Source organism: Nyctereutes procyonoides, unplaced genomic scaffold, assembly GCF_905146905.1.
Source record: "Nyctereutes procyonoides isolate TBG_1078 unplaced genomic scaffold, NYPRO_anot_genome, whole genome shotgun sequence".
In the NCBI taxonomy this organism is placed as follows: domain Eukaryota; kingdom Metazoa; phylum Chordata; class Mammalia; order Carnivora; family Canidae; genus Nyctereutes; species Nyctereutes procyonoides.
Genome location: NW_026575120.1, coordinates 21,931,085 through 21,951,112, shown reverse-complemented (window position 1 = coordinate 21,951,112; position 20,028 = coordinate 21,931,085). Strand labels below are relative to the sequence as shown.

At 38.8% G+C, this 20,028-nt stretch overlaps 1 protein-coding gene across 8 annotated transcripts in view; it reads right to left on the bottom strand.

Annotated features, from left to right (window-relative positions):
• Window positions 1-20,028, bottom strand: part of LMBR1 (limb development membrane protein 1) — a 151,273-nt gene that overhangs the window by 112,137 nt on the left and 19,108 nt on the right. For 6 of the 8 annotated variants that reach the window (XM_055334955.1, XM_055334954.1, XM_055334958.1 and 3 more), the window contains exons 2-4: window positions 10,951-11,023; window positions 8,196-8,235; window positions 2,568-2,707 (exon numbers count right to left, since the gene is read on the bottom strand). In XM_055334955.1, coding sequence (XP_055190930.1) covers window positions 2,568-2,707; window positions 8,196-8,235; window positions 10,951-11,023 — 253 coding nt within the window. Of the gene's footprint in view, window positions 1-2,567; window positions 2,708-8,195; window positions 8,236-10,950; window positions 11,024-20,028 lie in introns of those variants that run through there. The other 2 variants (XM_055334959.1, XM_055334960.1) reach the window with 2 other exon arrangements.

The following is a 20,028-nucleotide window of genomic DNA, read 5'->3' as shown; positions in this document are numbered from 1 at the left end:
TGTCGTGAGGCCAGGTGTTGTACGTTAGTGATGAATCACTACATTGTACACCTGAAACTAATATTACACTGTATGTTAGCTACAGGGAATTTAATTAAAAAAAAAAAAAGAAAGAAAGAGACAGGGTGCCTGGATGGCTCAACTGGTGAAATCTCTGCCTTCAGTTCAGATCATGATCTCAGGGTTCTGGGATGGAGCCCCACATCAGACTCCCTGCTCAGTGGAGAGCCTCCTTCTCCCTCTCCTGCTCTCTCTGCTTGTGCTTTTTCTCTCTCTCTCATAAATAAATAAATAAAATCTTTGAAAAAAGAGGGGGGAAAAACACTGTAAAAATGGGCCAAGAAAACAGGTAGGCAGTTTACTAAAAAATAAATATGAATGACTTCTGAGTATGTTTTGTAAATGTCTATCCTTACAAGTAATTGAAGAAATGTACGTTTAAGAGGGGAAATGTTTCATGTTTTTTAATTGGAAGGGTTTTTTCTTTTAAGATTTATTTTGGGGAGTGGGGGCAGAGGAGAAAATCCAAGCAGACTCTGCTAAGCATGGAACCTGATGCAGGAATCAATCTCACAAACCTAAGATCATGACCTGAGACAAAACCAAAGTCAGACACTCAACCAACTGTGCCACTCAAGTGCCCCTTGAATTGCCAGGTTTTAAGTACTGCCCACAGTTGGTGAAGATGCATTCTGCGAAGAGGAAGAGGAGGCCCACCTCCCCACTCCACCCCCCCCATATCCCATCAGTGAAAGTGAAACCACTAGTGGAATTCACACAGCTTTTCAGAATCAGGAATTATTTTCTCAAAAACTTTTAAAGTGTGCTTACCTGGAAAGTGAATTGCAGAAATCTATCCTAAGGGCAAATATTTATTTGTGAAGATGTATACTGTAGCTTTTTTAGTTAAAAATTTAGGAACAATCCATGCTTATTACAGCTCCAGGCACTACTGTAAATTGCACAGAAAAGTAGTTACAGGCATGGAAACCTTCCCCTTACACTTTGATGGGAGAAGATACAAATTATCAGTGAGTCCATGAGAGTTCCCAATCTGGTTATGTATGTATCCACATGAACACACATTATGGAAGGCTAAGAAGGCTACGAAGGCTACAGGCCAGGTATCCACAATAGCTCTGTGGGTTGTGGGATTGTAAGTAACATTAATTTTCTTCACTGTATATTGTTGTAAGTAACATTAATTTTATTCACCGTATATTGTTTCCCAAATACTCTACAGTAAACATAGCATTTCTTTAATAAACACAAAGGGTTGAGAGAAAAGGTATCTGTATAAAGTCCAGATGAATTCAACAGTTATGCACAAACAAAATCATTTTTAGAAAATGGGGTGGGGGGGAGAGAAGAGGATTTGTTGCATCTCAGGAAGGATAAAGATCTTCCAAACACAAAACAGGGCAGCCTGGGAGGTTCAGTGGTTTAAAGCGCCACCTTTGGCTGGGGGTGTGATCCTAGAGACCCGGGATGGAGTCCCACATTGGGCTCCCTACATGGAGCCTGCTTCTCCTTCTGCCTATGTCTCTGCCTCTCAATCTGTGTCTCTGATGAATAATCAATTAAATTAAAAAAACAACAAAACAATTAGAGATACCAAAGGAAGAAAATAGACTGGACAACATTTTTTGATCTGCCAATCAAAAAAGCGAGCAGAGTTAAGAAGAAAAATAACTGGAATATATTTACAAAAATCTAACAAAAAACTGGTATGTTTCACACATAAAGAAATCATAATTCAGTAAGAATAAAAGAGGGAAAAACAATGAAACATATTTTAAAAATCAATGTATTAGATTTTATAAGTTAAAATTAAAATGTCCTACCTCACTAAAAATTTCTAGAAAATAGCAGTCAAGATTGGCATGCAGGTCTATTTGGCCTCCAAGCAATATACCATGTTGCCCACAGCAAATAAGTCACTTTTTTAACCACATTAATTTTAAAGATTGTACTTGACAAAAGAAATTTTCCCCTAATATACATTTTTTTAAAGGTTTTATTTATTTATTCATGAGAGACACAGAGAGAGAGGCAGAGACACAGGCAGAGTTGGCGAAGCAGGCTCCCTGCAGGAAGCCCGATGTGGGATTCGATCCCAGGATTCAATCCCGGGACTCCAGGATCATGCCCCAAGTCAAAAGCAGACCCTCAACCACTGAGCCACCCATGTGTCCCTATCACTTACACATTTTTCAATAACAAAAATAACTAGCAACAAATAAAGTAGAAAACTATGACTCGTATTTTTAGGTCTTAAATGGAGGTAAGATAACCAGATAAACCAAAATTCTCTTGCTAAACATTTAAGTGAAAATTTATCAAAATCATTTTAAGTATAAAAACCGTTTCTTAAGTAAAATAGGAAAGCCTTCACAACTAATAGGAATAGTAAGTAAAATCTGGTTTTCTGATTTTATGAAGGACTCATGGTTTATTGGAGGAAGATGCAAATTATGAAGGAAATTAAGAAAAGGTAAATCTAAAGATACAGTTCAGTAAAAAAACAAAAGCATTCATTGTGATTATATTAAGCAGTATATACTAACCATGAATTAGGGAGCCATTTAGCCATTGAATATAGTAGTTCTGAGGAAAAGAAAGCAGGATTTCATTGCTGATTATTGAAAAGGGCAAAAGCAAAACAGCCCCAGCTGACACTGCCAGAGTGAACGTGCTCAAAAACAACCTGGAAGAGAAGAGATTGTTGTTAACAGCAACTGTAAAAAGCAAGGAATATGGTAGGAATTCAAAAAGGATAAAAACTTGTAAATCTTTTAATCCAAAAAAGTTATATAAGACTTTCATTAAATATGCGTAGTTGGGAGTCAAATGATATATATATATATATGACACTAAAAGGGGCTTTCACTTTCTGTTTTACATGTCTGAAATGTTTAAAATGTTATATCTAAATTTTTTTAAGATTTTTTTAAAAGACTAAACAGGCAAAGGAAAAAAAACCCTCACCAACATTAGAGATGGAACCTTAATATCCATACCATTAAAATCAATATAGGAAGAACATGAAAATAAATATAAGAAGACATAAGAAACAAAACATTCTAAACACTCAAAATACACATCTACTAGAGTAACTTTGAGCCCAATGCCATCTTGTGGCAACCAACAGAAGTGTTTTCCTACTTAAAGCCAAAACGACCATGAAACCCTTGTTCCATAAATCACTGATAATGTCTAAATGTAGACTATATGATACATAGCAAAAATACAACTCAAATCAGACAGAGGAAGTCTTACAAACTGTTTTGCTGAGCGGGCATGTTTCCTGGGAAAAGCACTAGGAAAAATGTCTACCCCAGGTCTACTGTCAACTCTGGCAACTACCAGCCAGCGACCTTCAGTGTGCTTCTTTGGTTTTGTCCTTGCAAATCAAGTGAGGAAGTTCTCCCAATCACTATCAGGTGTGGCCTAGAGCTGTCTGTCCTGTTGCCGGTCACACTCTGCCTGACCACTGGTCTCCACTCTAACATCACTCTTTTCCCTTTTAATTAAGTATTTTGTGGGAAGCTAAGCTGGAAACCAGGAAAAATAACCTGTTCCTTGCTTAAAAATGTATTCATTTACTGATTCCTATCAGTATGGACTCCAGATTGTTCTATTTTATGCTGTGTAGGATCCAATGTAATCATTCTCCTGACACTCCAATTGTCCCTGATTGATGTGAAAGCCCTTGAACATTCTGGGTCTTTCTGACATGTACCTCATCATTCTTGGAGCACCTCCTTGCATTCTGGCAGTACCATATGTACAGAATGAGCCTGGAACTTCCCCTCCTGTACCCCTGCGGACAGCTTCTCCCCCAAATCCTGGTTCCTACTGGTGGAAAATCATATTTAGAAGCAAAGATCTGGTGCTAAATATATTCATTGCTACTGGGGTGTCATGCTCCCAATGGACAGGCAAGGAATGCAAGTATGCACTACGCATACACGTATGTACATATGCACACTTAACACATATCCACCTTTACATCTAGATCTGGTTCACTAACTTTATTAAAAACCATGAGTCCACAATGACAATCCAACTTCAATGCAACAACCTTGTTTCATTTTCATTTTTCTCCCTTTCCCTAACTGCAAATGGTTCCTGTCACCTTTAATGGACTACTCACCCCTGTATGTGATCTGACACTCCCACCCGATGCAGAGGTGTCCATCCTGTTCCAGTGACTCCCCATTCTGGACTGTCCTACCTCCTTCCCCACTGACCTCTGACACCCATGCCAAGCCGTCCTTCTGGGGACACCCTTCTCAGCCTACTTGGGCTCTGCCATCCTGCACAGATGCCCTCCCCAACTTCTGACTCCCTGTGGCAGAGCATCCCTGAACACATGTGGGTACCCCTCAACACTCCCTCAAGCTAATACTATGTGCCAGGACTTCCTTCTGCAGGGGAAACTCCCTCCCTTCTCCCAGACCTGAAAGCCCACACCAGGTCACTCCTGAGCTGTGATACCTTATGCTAGGCTTACCTCTTACCTGGAAACTCTCCTCTCACCTGCACAGGCTCACAAAAGTTTCAGCACTTAGGCATGTTATTTTTATATCAATAACTTTAATCCTAATCAAATCAACTAACTAGACGACAGTAGCTCTCAGAAAATGTAGTTGTTGATTGCAAAGTTAATTTGGGGGCACAAGTAGATACAAACAGAGAAAAGAACAAAGGAGTAAAGGAGAGAGCAAACATGGGCCTAATGGAAGGTGAGAAAGGCCGAGGAACAAGGCTTTCCATCTTGACTCGGGGTTGAGCCAGCGCTGGAGATCTCTGTTTCAAGTGGCCAGGTAGTGCTGCCAACCACTTCACTTAAGAATTTGTCTGAGCTCTTCTAGAAGACTGAGGATTCCCTTTTTTTTTCTCCTCATTCAGCAGGCCTCTCCTTCCATTTCCTCCTCTTCAGTGGAGGAAGCAAGGCAAGGAAATATGGTGCAGAGAAGGGAAGCAACTCTGAATTTCCACATACTATGCACTAAGCACCAACCCAGGAATGTTTGGCAGATGTGATTTAATCCATACAACAGCACAACAAAGTAAGTGGCAGCTCTCCTTCACACAGAGAGAAAATAAATCTTTCTCAATCTCTTCTGACCTCAAGTTAATCTTGAGTTCAGAATTTGAACCCAGATCTGCCTTACTCTTCCATTCTCACTCATTCTATCACACAAGAGGGGGAAAAAGGCAGTGAAAGCCAAAGTCATCACTGGTGTGAGGGGCTAGGGAACAGATGAACCCTGATTCTCTCTCAGGTGCCCTCCTCCCTGCTCCTTCTCCTGTCTTTATTGTATGTGCACACCCATCTGCCTGCAAAAATCGGATGTCTCTTCCAGTCACCTGATGCAGGAACCACCTGCTAGGAGAACACAAAGCCTTCAGACATTTGGTAGCAACAGCAGAGGTGGAAGCAGAACTGCTGAAAGCAGAAGGGGAGATCAGGGCTCCAGAGACTACTCACAAGGAAACAAGGCACAAAAAGTTGATCATTTTAAAATATTTATTTCTATTATGGATGCAGTTCCTTTGGGCCCTAGTTGCTGAATTGTTTACAGTTCCTGAGCTATACATTAACATTTGATTTACCATGTAGTTGCAAAGAAACTTGTAACTTGTTTGTGAAATATTTAAATAAAGGTTATCTGGGATTTGTAATGTGTGTAAAAAAAAAAAAAGGAAAAGGAAACGAGGCACAACCACTGTTTCATAGAATACACTGCAGGGTAATGCCTAAGTGATGTGCTCTGGTCTGTTGACAAATCTACAAATGTATGTACATAGATTTACCACCAAGACTGGAGTACAGACCAGAGAGGAGAGTGGCACACATCTCACAGGTAGGTACTCACTTCATCCCTAGAGGATTTCACTGGGAAAGAATTAGTATCTGCCCTTTACTCAGTCTGAGATTCACTGAAGCTTTTTGAGATAATTGAATTATTTAGACAGTAATTTAGACACAGAAAAATGATCAATCACTTAAGGATTTTCTCAAATATCAAGGTGTTAGGAATAAAACTAAGACCCCTAATTCTATAAATTTAAATCAAATAATAGACCTAAGTTTTAAACCCACAGAGCAAGAATTCCCAGTATAAAGTTACAGATGTTTTCCCTAGGGCATTTAAAATCATTTAAATTACCAAATCTAATAAAGCAAGGTCTATTTATATTCACTGTTCAGTTATGAATTAAATCAGACCTATTAAAGTCACTTATCAGTTGAAAGTACTTTTTTATTGAAGTGAAATTCACATAACATAAAATTAACCATTTTAAAATGAACAATTTAGTGGTATTTAAGTGTATTCAGTGTTGTGCAAACACCACCACTTTCTAGTTCCAGAACATTTCATCACCTCAAAATAAAACCTTATATTCATTAAACAGTTGCTCCCCATTCTGCTCTCCCCTCCGTCTCTAGTAACCATGAATATGACACTGATGAATTTACCTACTCTGGAAATGCTAGTAAATGGAGTTAGACACTATGTGGCCTTGTGTCTGGCTTCTTTCACTTAGCATGATGTTTTTGAGGTTCCTACAAGTTATAGCATGTGTCAGTACTTTATTCCTTGTTATGGCTGAGTAATATCCCAGTGTACATAAGAGTGCATTAGCACAGGAAGCCCCCCTCTCTCTCTCTCTTTCTCTCTCTTTTTTTTCTCTCTCTCTTTCTCTCTTTGACCTTTCCCCCACCTCCTTCTTGCCCCAGGCAAAAGATGAATAATCTAAAACTAATCATGAAGAAACAATCCAAATAACTAGCCTGTAATCTTCAAAAGTATCAAGATCAGGTAAATATTGAAGAAGGGTTTCAATTTAAAGGGAACTAAAGGGACATGACAACTACAAGCAGTGTGTGATCCTGAACGGGGTCCATCTGCAACAAGACATTACTGGAAAAACTGGTAAATCTGAATGGGGCATGAGTGATACAGCATCAATTTTATTATTTTGATGGTTGTATGGTAGACAATAGAAGAATGTACCATTTATAGGCATTATATACAAAAGTATCCTGAGGAAATGGAGAACCAGGTCACCAAATTCTCAAATAGTTCTGGGGGCAAAACAGCTCTTTTTTGTTATATTTCTAACTTTTCTATAAATTCAGGACTATGACAAAAACTTTTCAAGTATCAATTAAAAAAAAGAATCCTGGAATAAAAATCTCTCCAATGTAGCTACAACTGTGTGATCTCAAATTTTAGTCAAGCAAAATCTTATAGAAACAAATTTACTGCTTCCCATCCAGTTTAATACCTCAAAAAAATTTAAAGGGTGTATCAATCATATATCACCAGCATATATAAGCAGAAATAAATAAATAAATAAATAAATAAATAAATAAATAAATAAATAAATAAATAAATAATAAATGCAGAAAGAGAGCTACAGGAAACTAAAGAACCATCTGAGTCCATCTCCCTGCTCATAGCAGGTAGATGTTCAATTAACTAGAACAGATGTCTCCTCCCTATTCCAAGACTGTCATAGTCTTCTCAGCAGATCATTAAACAGTTAAGAGTTTTCTTTCTTACGGCCTGGCAACTTTCCCAACCATAAATAAGCCCACTTCCTGGTTAAAATGTCTGAAGGTAAAATGTCAGCTCCTCAAACAAGCAAATTTTAACAGGAAACAATCAATCCTCATTTTTCCATGTATGGTTGATCCTTGAACAATATGACTTAGAAATGCACAGGTACACTTATAAGTGAATTTTTAAAATAAATATAATACAGTACTGTAAATGTATTTTCTCTCCCTTATGATTTTCTTAATAATTTTTTTCTTTTCTCTAGCTTTATTATAAGAATACATAATACACATGACATACAAAATATGTATTTGTCAACTGTTTATGTTATCAGTAAGACTTCTAATCAATAGGCTATTAGTAGTTAAATTTTGGGGAAGTAAAAAATTATACACAATTTCCAACCGCTCAGGGCCAAAGTCCCTAACCCCCACAGTGTTCAAGAGTCAACCCTATATTTGTTTATATGCGCTCCCAAAGATAGAGTTAATATTAATAAAAGCAGTGTATTACTTTAGGTGAATTTTTTACACATTTATGCCCTAAAGTGTGAATAAAATTTGAAGAATTTATAACCTCAAAATTAGAAACAGAACAAATGAATTTTTAAATACATACGAAATCCTGTTGACTATGGCATCTTCATCTTCTTGTTCATCTGTAAAAATGGTTAAAGTATTAATTTTTTTATCTTCAATAAAATGTTTCATTAATTTATCAGGAAATACAAACAAAAACAGAAACTTAATGAATTACTGAAAAGAACTTTCAAAAAGCACTGTTTATTTCAGCATGGATCTAAATTTAAAACTTATTAACTCACATGGGACAGAACGTAGAGTGTTGTGATTAACCAAAATCCTAATTAACAAAACTATCATATGCAAATTGAAACTTTCCATATATTTATTTATTGCTCCAGAAAATAAAACTTAGTAGAACCTTAGGACCAGAATCAAGTTTACTGTCATACAACATAAGTGAAATTGTAATTGCTAATGAACAAAAACTTTTAGTTGATACTATCCAACAAAAATCTTTATTATAAAGTTAGAATTCAAAATCTTAAGACTCATGTACTTTTCCACAATTCAAATTTGTCATTATTAATGATAATAACAAAGATTCTCTTGGACCATTCTAAACCATTAGATACTACTGCCTCCATACTATTTCACAATTATTGTCCAAGTTATAAACAGAAAGATACCAAGTTTTGTATTTTTTACAAGTAGCAGATGGCCTCTGCTCCAGCACTCACTCAGCTCCCTCTCTCTCGTGGCTACTAGCCTTCTCTTTGTCTTCCTACATAAATATACCAGCTAGGGCAGCCCAGGTGGCTCAGCGGTTTAGAGCCACCTTCAGCCCAGGGCCTGATCCTGGACACCTGGGATCGAGTCCTGCATCGGGCTCCCTGCATGGAGTCTGCTTCTCCCTCTGCCTGTCTCTCTCTCTCTCTCTCTCTCTCTCTCTCTCTGTCATGAATAAATAAAATCTTAATTAATTAATTAATTAATTAATTTACCAGCTAAAGAAAATATAATCCAATTACAAGAATATTGCACAACACCCCCTGGCCCCTCCTTCTCCTCAATACCTAACTGAGGTTGTCCTCAAAGGCTCTCTCTCTAGGTCTCTGTAATTATGACTATCCATTTGCTTCCATGTCAATGGTGCGTTTGAGCCATCCTCTTAACCCTAATCTCCATTCTTAATTACAGGCTGCCCAAAATAGCTTTACAACCAAAAGGACCATAAAATAACAGTCCCAATTAATTTGTATACTGTTGTACCTACTCTCTATCAACCATCAACTACTGAAGAATATTTTAATAGCTTCATATACATTTCAACTCTTCCCCCCACGCTCAGTACTAAGTCCAGAGTACTCATCACCCCTCTCTGCTATTACTCTAAAAATCATCTAATAGAGGCACCTGGGTGGCTAAATCAGTCGGGCATCGGGCTCTTGATTTCCACTGAGGTCATGGTCTCAGAGTCGTGGATCAGGCCCTGCATCATGCTCCATGCTCAGCAAAAGGTGTGGGGATGGGGGTCAGCTTGGGTCTCTCTCTCTCTCTCCCTCTCTCTCTCTACCTCTGCCACCACTCATACTCTCTCTCTCAAAATAAATAAATAAAATCTTTAAACATCATCTAAATCATCTAATAAATCTCCAATTTTCCTGATCATCATCCCCTGATCCCCTAAAATGATGCATTTTATATTAATTCTCTCCTCCTCCTCCTTCTATGTCAATAATCATTAAAACCTGATGCCAAAACATCTTTAAAAATAGCTAAAATACTGTGTTGAATCTGTAGGTCTTCAAATTTTTGAGAGATTATAGATTCCAAGAAATATTTTAATGTAACCATAGAGCCAACCTAAAACACTAGAGCAAGCACTATTTCCTAATTGCTTTCAAAAGTCTAATAAGTTTGATATTATAATATAGAGTTCCTATTATATAGAATCCATAAATATTCATATGGCACTACTGTTAGCCCAGCATACAGGTAGAAAATTCTGTTTTCTTGTTTATTTACAGAAAATAGCTGAGGTTTAACAGAAGGCAGTAAGGCAACTGTTTAGGTCCTTACAAAACCTTGGCATAAGAATCTGTGAATTAATTAGCACAAAGTTCATTTTTAAAAAAAGAATAGGGGCACCTAGATGGCTCAGTCAATTATGCACCTGACTTTGACTCAGGTCATGATCCTAGGGTCTTGGGATGGAGCCCCATGCCAGGCTACCTGCTCAGTGGAGAGTCTGCTTGTCCCCCTCCTGCTCCCTCTGCTCCTCCCCCTGCTCATGTGCATGTGTGCACTCTCTTTCCCCCAAATAAATAAAATCATAAATAATACTAATAAATTTTAAAAATAAAAAAGAGTAAAGATTTAGTGGTCCCTAAATAATAATGAAATAATAAAAAGACAATATAATATATAAATGAATATTAAATGGTATCATGGAGAATCTACATTCCATATCACTTTAGAGAAAGAACAGATAGTCTAATAGAGAAAGGATGGGGGGGGGTAGGCATGTTCAAACTCAGAGCCAGTCACAAAACCCATATATCCTCATAAACTCTAGAAATTTCCCAGATACTGAACAGCCCCACACTATTCTTGGTTAGACCTAATAATGGTGGTAAACATGGGCTCAGGTCAAACAGAATGATGACCCCACAAGCAGTCAGATTCCCTGGAGGTTCCTGTTTACTCTTAGCGCCAGGCTATTACATCCTTCAATCATTGCCATACTGAATATATCATACTACCATACTGACAGGCACGATATGGCGCATATACCACAGACCAGCTGGCATGATGATCTAAGTATTTTTAATTATAATGTTTCTACTTGCCTGATTTTCTCTTGTATCTTGTGATGATGAAGTAGGAAACAATGTAGAGAATGGCAAAAAGAAGGAAACATATCTGGAAAAAAATTAACAGATCATTTACATTTGTTGCGTATCTTTTTTTTTAATTATAGAAGATACATCTTTGGTACTTATAGGCAAAAAGGATTGATCTGGGGCACTGGGTGGCTCAGTCAGTTAAGTGTCTGCCTTGGGCTCAGGTAATGATCCCACAGTCCTAGATCGAGCCCCACATCCAGCTCCCTGCTCAGCAGAGAGCCTCCCTCTCCCTCTGCCTGCCACTCCCTTTGCTTGTGCTCTCTGTCAAATAAATAAATAAAACTCTTGAAAAAAAAAATAGATTCAATCTAAAACTTTTTAGATGGGATCCCTGGGTGGCTCAGCAGTTTAGCTCCTGCCTTTGGCCCACGGCGTGACCCTGGAGTCCTGGAATCAAGGCCCACATCAGGCTCCCTGCATGGAGCCTGCTTCTCCCTCTGCCTGTGTCTCTGCTTCTCTCTTTCTGTGTCTCTCATGAATAAATAAAAAATCTTTAATAAAAAAATAAAAATTAAAATATAAAACTTTTTAGATATTTTACTAGAATAAAGTTTTGATAAAATGCTAATTTATATAAACTAATTCAAATAACCCAGTTTTTAATATCATTGCAGGGAAAATATGTCCAATGAAGATTTTCTTTTCATAACTTGACTGAATTGTCTTCAGAATCATATGGAAGTGTAAAAAGCTAGACCAATACCAACAATTCTGATAACTAAAGTCAATGAGACACTACAATCCCTTCCAAATATCAAAACATACTATAAAGCTTCAAAAACATTTAAGGATGACTCAAACACAGATAAATGAAACATCCTATTATATAAAAATTTATATAATTTGGTTCTACATACAGGAGGCATCACAAATCAATGCGGGGGGGGGAGTAATCATTCAATAAATATACCACATATCAAAATAAACAGCAGTTGAACAAGATGCTTTTTAAATTCAATTAAATTCCATTTAATTTTATGGGGATGACAGGAAAAAGAGGATGGGGTCAAGGAACAGGAGATCTCATTACAGTCAAAGACCAAGAAATAAAGTCTTATTAGAGCTATAGATCAGGGTGAAAAGAGTTTGAAAACTCAAATGAAACAATCCCAGGTAATGACAGTTTAGGGAGCACCCCATATGTAAATTTCTGAAAAACAGCTGTTGGCCACATGACTAAAAATGACCTTAGATCTAAGTATGAACAGCCACTATACAATGTCCTCTAGGAAATGACATACTGAGAATGGAAATGACCATGAGCCTCATGTCACAATTCTTCCAATACAAGCGGGAGAGTGACAAGAGACAGCCAATATGGACAGTGACCAAAAAGGAGCCAAGAATCAAAAGCATCAGATTGAAAAAAAAAAAAAGAAAAAAGAAAGCATCAGATTGGCCTGCTGCTGGGAGCCCATCAAGAACTCCAAACGGATAACAGAATGTAAACACCATCACTACTTTCTCCCAAAATCCTTTAGGGTGTGGAAAATGGGTCAAAATGGAAACCAGTTATTGGTGAAGAAATGTAAACAGAAGGGGTTAAAGATGTTAAGGATGGGGGAGATTTACAACAGAATGGTGAAGTCTGATTAGGGCTGCAAGAGCACTGGAAAGAAGGGTTACTGGGCAGAAACTCTGTGACTTACAAGGTTAAAGTCAGAGGGATCATATGACCAATGGAATTAATATTTATGTCAGAAGCTACCTGAAAGTCAATTCATTCCACAATTACTTGCTGGGAGCTCACCGTTCACCAGGCACTCTTTTTAGAACTGGGAACAGAAGAGCAAAGAAAAAGTTCTCGCCCTCACTGAGCTTATATTCAACTAAGAAAACAGCCAATCAATAGCCAACAGGGCAAATGCTGCTTGGTGCAGGTTTAGGGGGATAGTGAGTGTCAGCAGGGCACATGATGATTGGTGCAGGATTAAGGGAATAGGGAGTGTCAGCGGGGCACATGACAACTGGTGCAGGATTAGAGGAATAGGGAGTGTCAGTGGGGCACATGATGATGGGTGCAGGATTAGAGGAACAGGGAGTGTCAGCAGGGCAAATGACAATTGGTGCAGGTCTAGGGGAATAGGGACACATCTCACTAATAAGGTAACATCTGAGGAAGGCCTTTGGGAGAAAAGAAAGCAAGGTATGCAGAAATCTGGAAGGAGCGTACTCAAGGCACAGAAAACAGTCACAGCAAGGATCTGAGACCGGGAAAGCTCTGGTGTGTTCCTACAGTAAGAGGAAAGAAGTGAGAGATGAGGTCAGGCAGTTCATATTAACTGTCAGTTCTCACAAACAGTGAAATAAGTGTTGGTTTTTACCCTGAGTGATATGAGAAACCACTGGCATGCTGAGCAGACGGGTGATAGGACCTGACAGAGTACAAAAGGCTCACTCCAGGTACAATGTGGAAAATAACTTAGAAGGGTTAAGGCCTGAAGCAGACAGACCAGTTAGGAGTGTACTGCAATCATCTAGAAGAGATGTCACGTGGACCTGTGTAGCAGAAATATCAAAAATTATCAAGTTCTGGGTATGTTTTGAAAACAGACTTGACAGGGCTTGCAGGGATAAGGCTTGGCCTATGAACCTGGAAAGAGATAGTGGGTATTTCCAGAGTCAGGAAAGATTATGAGTAAAATTATTTGGCATTGGAAGTAAAAAATACAGTTTATAATGCTGAATGTGAAATACTTATTATTCACTCAGGTGGAAAGGGCTGGATTTAAAAATCTGTACAGTCCAGGGAAGGAGCCTCACTAGGAGTTTTTTTTTTTTAAGGTGAGGGGCAGAGGGGACATAAGGAGATAGATATTCAAAGCCCTAGGCCAAATGAGATTTCTATCCTAGGGAGTGAGTACTGCCAGAGAAGTCGGAGAACCAAGCCCCAAAGCTCTCAAATATTTAGAAGTCAACTTGATGGAAGGAATAAGCAATAGCTAACTGAGAAGCAGCAGTCAGCAGACAGGAGGCAAACAAGAGACTGTGATGTCCCAAAAGCCAAATGAAAAAAGCTCATGTAGGAAAAGGGAATTATCAGCCATGTCAAATGCTGCTGAAAGGCCAAGTAAGATGAGCACTGAGAATTGACAACTGGATTTAGCAACATGGTGGTTATCAGTGACCTTGACAAGAGCTGTTTTTCTGGAGTGATGAATACAAAACCCTGACTGAAGTAAATTAAGACAGAAGAACTGGAAACAAAATGTATATATCTCTTTCTAGGAATTTTATGATAAAGGGAAGCAAAAGAAATGTGATGGGGACTGCTAAGAGAGTTTGCTTTTTTTTTTTTAAGATGAGAAAAGTTACACATAGTTGCAATAATAATCAGGTAGAGAGAAAAATTGATGCAAGAAAGAAAAAGGAGAAGTGCTAAAGCAATGTGTTCAAGGTGAGGAGCTAAAAATAAATGTATCCCTAGTCAGAAGGAGGAAGAGCAGAAGCAGGAGAGAACGGAACATTAATGTTCCATAGCAAGTAGGTAAGCAAACATGTGGTAAAGCACAAAAACGCTCCCTTTTGATGGTTTCCATTTTTCAGTGAACTTGAAGCAAGTTCCTTAAATAAGAGTTACACGTAGAGAGTGGAGACAGAAGTCACACAGGAGGATGACTCCAAAAACAGAGAACAGAAGTGAGAGCCACAGTAAGATGAAATGGACTTCACAGTTCGAGGCAAGCCCAAGCCGAACCTCAGAGCTACACAGGAGGCCCACTACTGATGCCCAACATGACAGCCTGGTTCTCGGATGCTGAGGAAGCTGCAGGTAAAAGCAGAGGTTTGAGGATTCTAACAACTACCCTATTTTCTCCTCCCCTCCTCCACAGCCTCTACTTGGGAGACTTGCACTGGGTACCATTCACTCACTCCTCCAATCACAGATCTGACTTCACGTCCACTGCCCAACTCCAAGCGCTCTGGCAGTGGTCAGTGAAGATCTTAACAGCCAAATTTCACTCTCCCAATTCCACCTGACCTCTGAGCAGCCCCTTCTATTTCAGCAATGGTCCTCCTTCTCTGATTATTCACCCAGTCTCCACCACTAGCTTCCCTTTTCCTGCCAGCCTTTAAATATATTCTTCTAATACAAACAAAACAAAACATACTATTACTCTATGATTTCAAGGCCAAGCCAGAAAACTATTCTCAATCCACAATCTTTTCACTGGTAAACTAATCCGTTCCCAGGATTTTAACCATCAACCCCCAGAAATCCCTAGACCACGATTTGAAAATGCAAGGGAAAATGTAACTACTACTTTAGTTGGGAGTCTTCAATTCACTGTGAAAGAATAAATAAATGTAAACCAAATACATAATAATATGAATCTTTAAAAGCATCAAGATTACTCTAGTATATAAGTGGGTTTATCATACTCAATGCTGTATACCCCTATACATCCATGTTCTGTCATCCCAATGTCCCAGACCCTCACAACTACTAATCTGCTTTCTGTTTCTATGGATTTGCCTATTTCAGATATTTCATACAACTGAAAACATGCCGTTTTGTGTCCGGCTTCCTTCCTTAGCATGATATTTGCAAGGTTCATCCATCTATAGTATGTACCATATATCATTCTTCCAGACTTTTACAAGAAAAATAAAACCCTATTTGATTAAAAATACACCGAATATTTTTTTGCCAGCAGTTCAAAGCATTCTTTTCAGATATATTTGCATATGTTCATTGTTTGTTTATAACTGCAACAAATCACCTTTCAAAGAGGTAAGAAAACAAAATACCAATGCTCTATCTCCAGAACAAGTAACATGACTTTGAAACACACGCTGATATCTACTTTTATGTTATTAGCACCATCATGATAAATTGCCTTGTGTCCGTCAACTTGTGTTTCAATAAAGGTAAAACAGAATTTCCTCATAAACAAGGAGCAAACATTCTATATTTCAAGATTATCACAGGAAGTAATATCAAGTTCATGAATGTCATCTACAATATTACACTCTATTACTGAGACTTCAGATTCTGTATACTCCTACATTGTAAATCACCAACAAAGTTTCTCTAAAGCCCTTCTGAGACCTAGACTCCAGCAAAATGTAAAGGAAAGACAGCTTGAGAAGCTGGCACCAGAACCAGTTGTCACTCATTCTGTCCTTCGTGTTCTACACCCAAGCACAACTATTCTACCCACAAAGCCCGCCTCTTTTTGGACCCCCACAATACTCCTAGTTCACAATACTTCAGCACAACCACAGATTTCCATTAAACGTTTCATGTAAATTGTCTCCTAAACTTTTTATTATATATAGTTTAGGCACATTAAAAGGTACTAATACAAACAGGAACTATCTTATATATCTCTTAAATCTTCCTTAGTGCCTAGATAAATAATTTTAAAATAAACTGAGTAAATTGGGGGATCCCTGGGTGGCACAGCGGTTTGGCGCCTGCCTTTGGCCCAGGACTCGATCCCGGGTCTCCGGGATCGAGTCCCACGTGGGGCTCCCGGTTCATGGAGCCTGCTTCTGCCTCTGCCTGTGTCTCTGCCTCTCTCTCTCTCTCTCTCTCTGTGTGACTATCATGAATAAATAAATAAATAATCTTTAAAATAAAAAAAAAACTGAGTAAATTGGGACTCCTTCCCAGTGCTGGTTCCTTAGCCTTCATCAGGCACAATCAGGGCACAGGGAAGACATTTTGAATAGGACGAAAGGTAGAAGTTTAAATTAGACTGGACTTGATTTTTCAATATGTGCGAGTGACCATAAGGCAATTGATAAGCTAAAGTTGTCACCAAAGGAAGGGAACACAGATCCAACAAATGATCCTTGTAAGCATCAGTGAGAGACAATTAAACTGCTTTATAACTATTTCCTACCAAGTTTACTCAATAAATAGTTAAGTACTGACATCTAAGTGATATTAAGTCTTCCTTCCAGGAGAGGAATAGCTCTCCACTAATTCAGATCTTCTTTGATGTTTATTTCATCAGAGTATAGTTTTCCTCATATAGATCATGTACACATTTTGTTAGCTTTATATCTAAGCACTTTTTTTCTTCATGCTAATGGTTTTTTGGAGGTTTTTTTGTTGTTGCTGTTTTAAAGATTTTATTTATTTATTCGTGAGAGACTGAGAGAGAGAAACAGAGACATAGGCAGAGGGAGAAGCAGGCTCCCTGTCAGGACCTGGGGATCACACGCTGAGCCAAAGGCAGATGCTCAACCACTGAGCCACCCAGGTGCCCCATCTTCATGGTAATGTTAATAGACTTGTATTTTTAATTTCAAATTTCAATTTTTCATCCTGGTATACAGGACAGTAATGGACTTCTGTGTATTAATGTGGTATCTTAATATCCAGCTATAAACTCTTATTAATCCCAGTTTTGTGTTGTTGTTACTGACTTTTTGGGATTTTCTACCTAGACTATCCTGTTATCTGAGAATGAAAACAGTATGCTTTTTCTCTTCCCAATTTGTACACTTATCAGTTCCTTTCCTTTTCTCACTGCATTACCTAGGACGTCCAGTGCAGTGTTGAAAAGCAGTGAGAAGAGGGGGGATATCCATGCCTTGTTCCTGATCCTAGTGGGAAAGCTTCTGGTTTCTCATCATTAAGGTATGAAGTTAGCCGTAGATATTTTGTGGATGTTATCAAGCTGAGGAAGTTCCCCTCTATTCTTGGTTTATTGAGAGCTTTTTTCATAAAATGGGTGTTGGATTTTGTCAAATGCTTTCTCTGATACGATACTGATAGTATTATATGTTGTTCCTTCTTTAGTCTGTTGATACGATGGATTATAATAAGTGATCTTTGAATGTTGAACCAGCCCTGAATGCTTGGAATAAATTCCACTTGGTCATGGTGTATAATAATTCTTTTGATATGCTGTTGGATTTAGTTCGCTAAAATTTTTTTGCAGAACTGTGCATTTATACTCAACAAAAACTGATCTATAGCTTTCCTTTATTGCAAACTTTTCGTCCAATTTCAGTATTAAACTAATGCCAGCCTCCTAGAATGTCCTGTAAGAGATTACAGAGAATTGCTATCACTTCTTCTTTAAACGACTGGTAGATTTCACCAATGAAACCATCTAGGAGGGGATCCCTGGGTGGCTCAGCAGTTTAGCGCCTGCCTTCGGCCCAGGTCGTGGTAGTCCTGGAGTCCCGGGATCAAGTCCTGCATCAGGCTATCTGCATGGAGCCTGCTTCTCCCTCTGCCTGTGTCTCTGCCTCTGTGTGTGTGTCTCTCATGAATAAATAAATAAATAAATAAATAAATAAATAAATAAATAAATAAATAAATCTTTAAAAAAAAAAAAAGAAAGAAAAGAAAAAAGAAACCATCTAGGACTGGTGTTTAGAAGGTCATTTGCTGGGCAGCCCTGGTGGCACAGTGGTTTAGCGCCGCCTGCAGCCCAAGGGTGTGATCCTGGAGACCCTGGATCGAGTCCCACGTCAGGCTCTCTGCATGGTGCCTGCTTCTCCCTCTGCCTGTGTCTCTGCCTCTGTGTGTGTGTATGTGTGTCTCTATGAATAAATAAATAAATCTTTAAAAAAAAAAAAGGTCATTTGCTGATTCAGTTTCTTTAAAAGATATAGACCTACCCAGATTGTTTCCTTTTTTTTAATATTTTATTTATTTATTCATGAGAGACACAGAGAGAGAGAGGCAGAGACACAGGCAGAGGGAGAAGCAGACTCCACACAGGGAGCTCAATGTGGGACTCGACCCTGGGACTCCAGGATCACTCCTTGAGTCGAAGGCAGATGCTCAATGGCTGAGTCACCCGGCATCCCTCTCATTCTAATACAGTTTATTTCTAACACTCCTTGATTCTTTCCTAAAGTTTCCATCTCTTTGCTTACATTATCCATCTGTTCTTCCACGTTGTACACTGTTTCCATTACAGCTCTTGGCATATTTATTAGTTATTTCAAATTCTGGTTATCGCCAAATCTCTGTCATATCTAAGTCTGCTTCTGGTACTTGCTTTGTCTCTTCCAACTGTATTTTTTGCCTTTTAGTTTGTTGTCATTTTTTGTTAAAAGTCAGACATTATATATAGGATAAAAGGAATTGGGGTAAATAGGTCTTCAGTGAGGTATTTCTGGCTGTGAGTCAGGCTGTTTACTGTTTGATGTAGCTGTAGGAACCAGAGGCTAGAATGTCCTTCCCTTTGCCTTTGCAAGTTTCCTCCAGGAACTTGCTCTTAAAGAGAGTCTGGGACTTGCAGTTTTAGCTGTAATCCCCTGTTCTATAGAAATCTGACAGACTGGGATCCCTGGGTGGCGCAGTGGTTTGGCGCCTGCCTTTGGCCCAGGGCGCGATCCTGGAGACCCGGGATCGAATCCCACATCTGGCTCCGGGTGCATGGAGCCTGCTTCTCCCTCTGCCTGTGTCTCTGCCTCTCTCTCTCTCTGTGACTATCATAAATAAATAAAATTTAAAAAAAAAAAAAAGAAATCTGACAGACTAGTGGAAAGGGGTGGTTCTGGTAAAAAAAAAAAAAAATTTCCCTTGAGGGCAAGCCTTTTGTCAAAGGTGAACAAAATGTTCTGGGCAGACAGAACATGAAGACTCCTAACTCTAGGAAACGAACTAGGGGTGGTGGAAGGGGAGGGGGGGGGTGAATGGGTAACAGGCACTGAGGGGGGCACTTGACGGGATGAGCACTGGGTGTTATTCTGTATGTTGGCAAATTGAACTCCAATAAAAAATAAATTTATTATTAAAAAAAATGTTCTGGGCATTTTCCAGAATGGTTACTTTCCCACCCCCCCTCCACCCTCCACCCCCACCTCTCCAGAAGCACAGGGGTTTTTTGTGGTTGTTTTGTTTGTTTACCCTGAGAACCTAGTAGAGCTCCTAAACTAAAACTCATTAAAGTGTGGGAGCATCCCTTAAGAAGACTGGACCTCTGGAGGTTCAACTTCTCTAGCTAATCCACACTAAGCTTCCATCAATTAATTGATTATACCTAAGTGTTCCTACGAGTACTAGCTACTTAGCAGGCTTCTGCTATATAGGCTTTTGTTCTG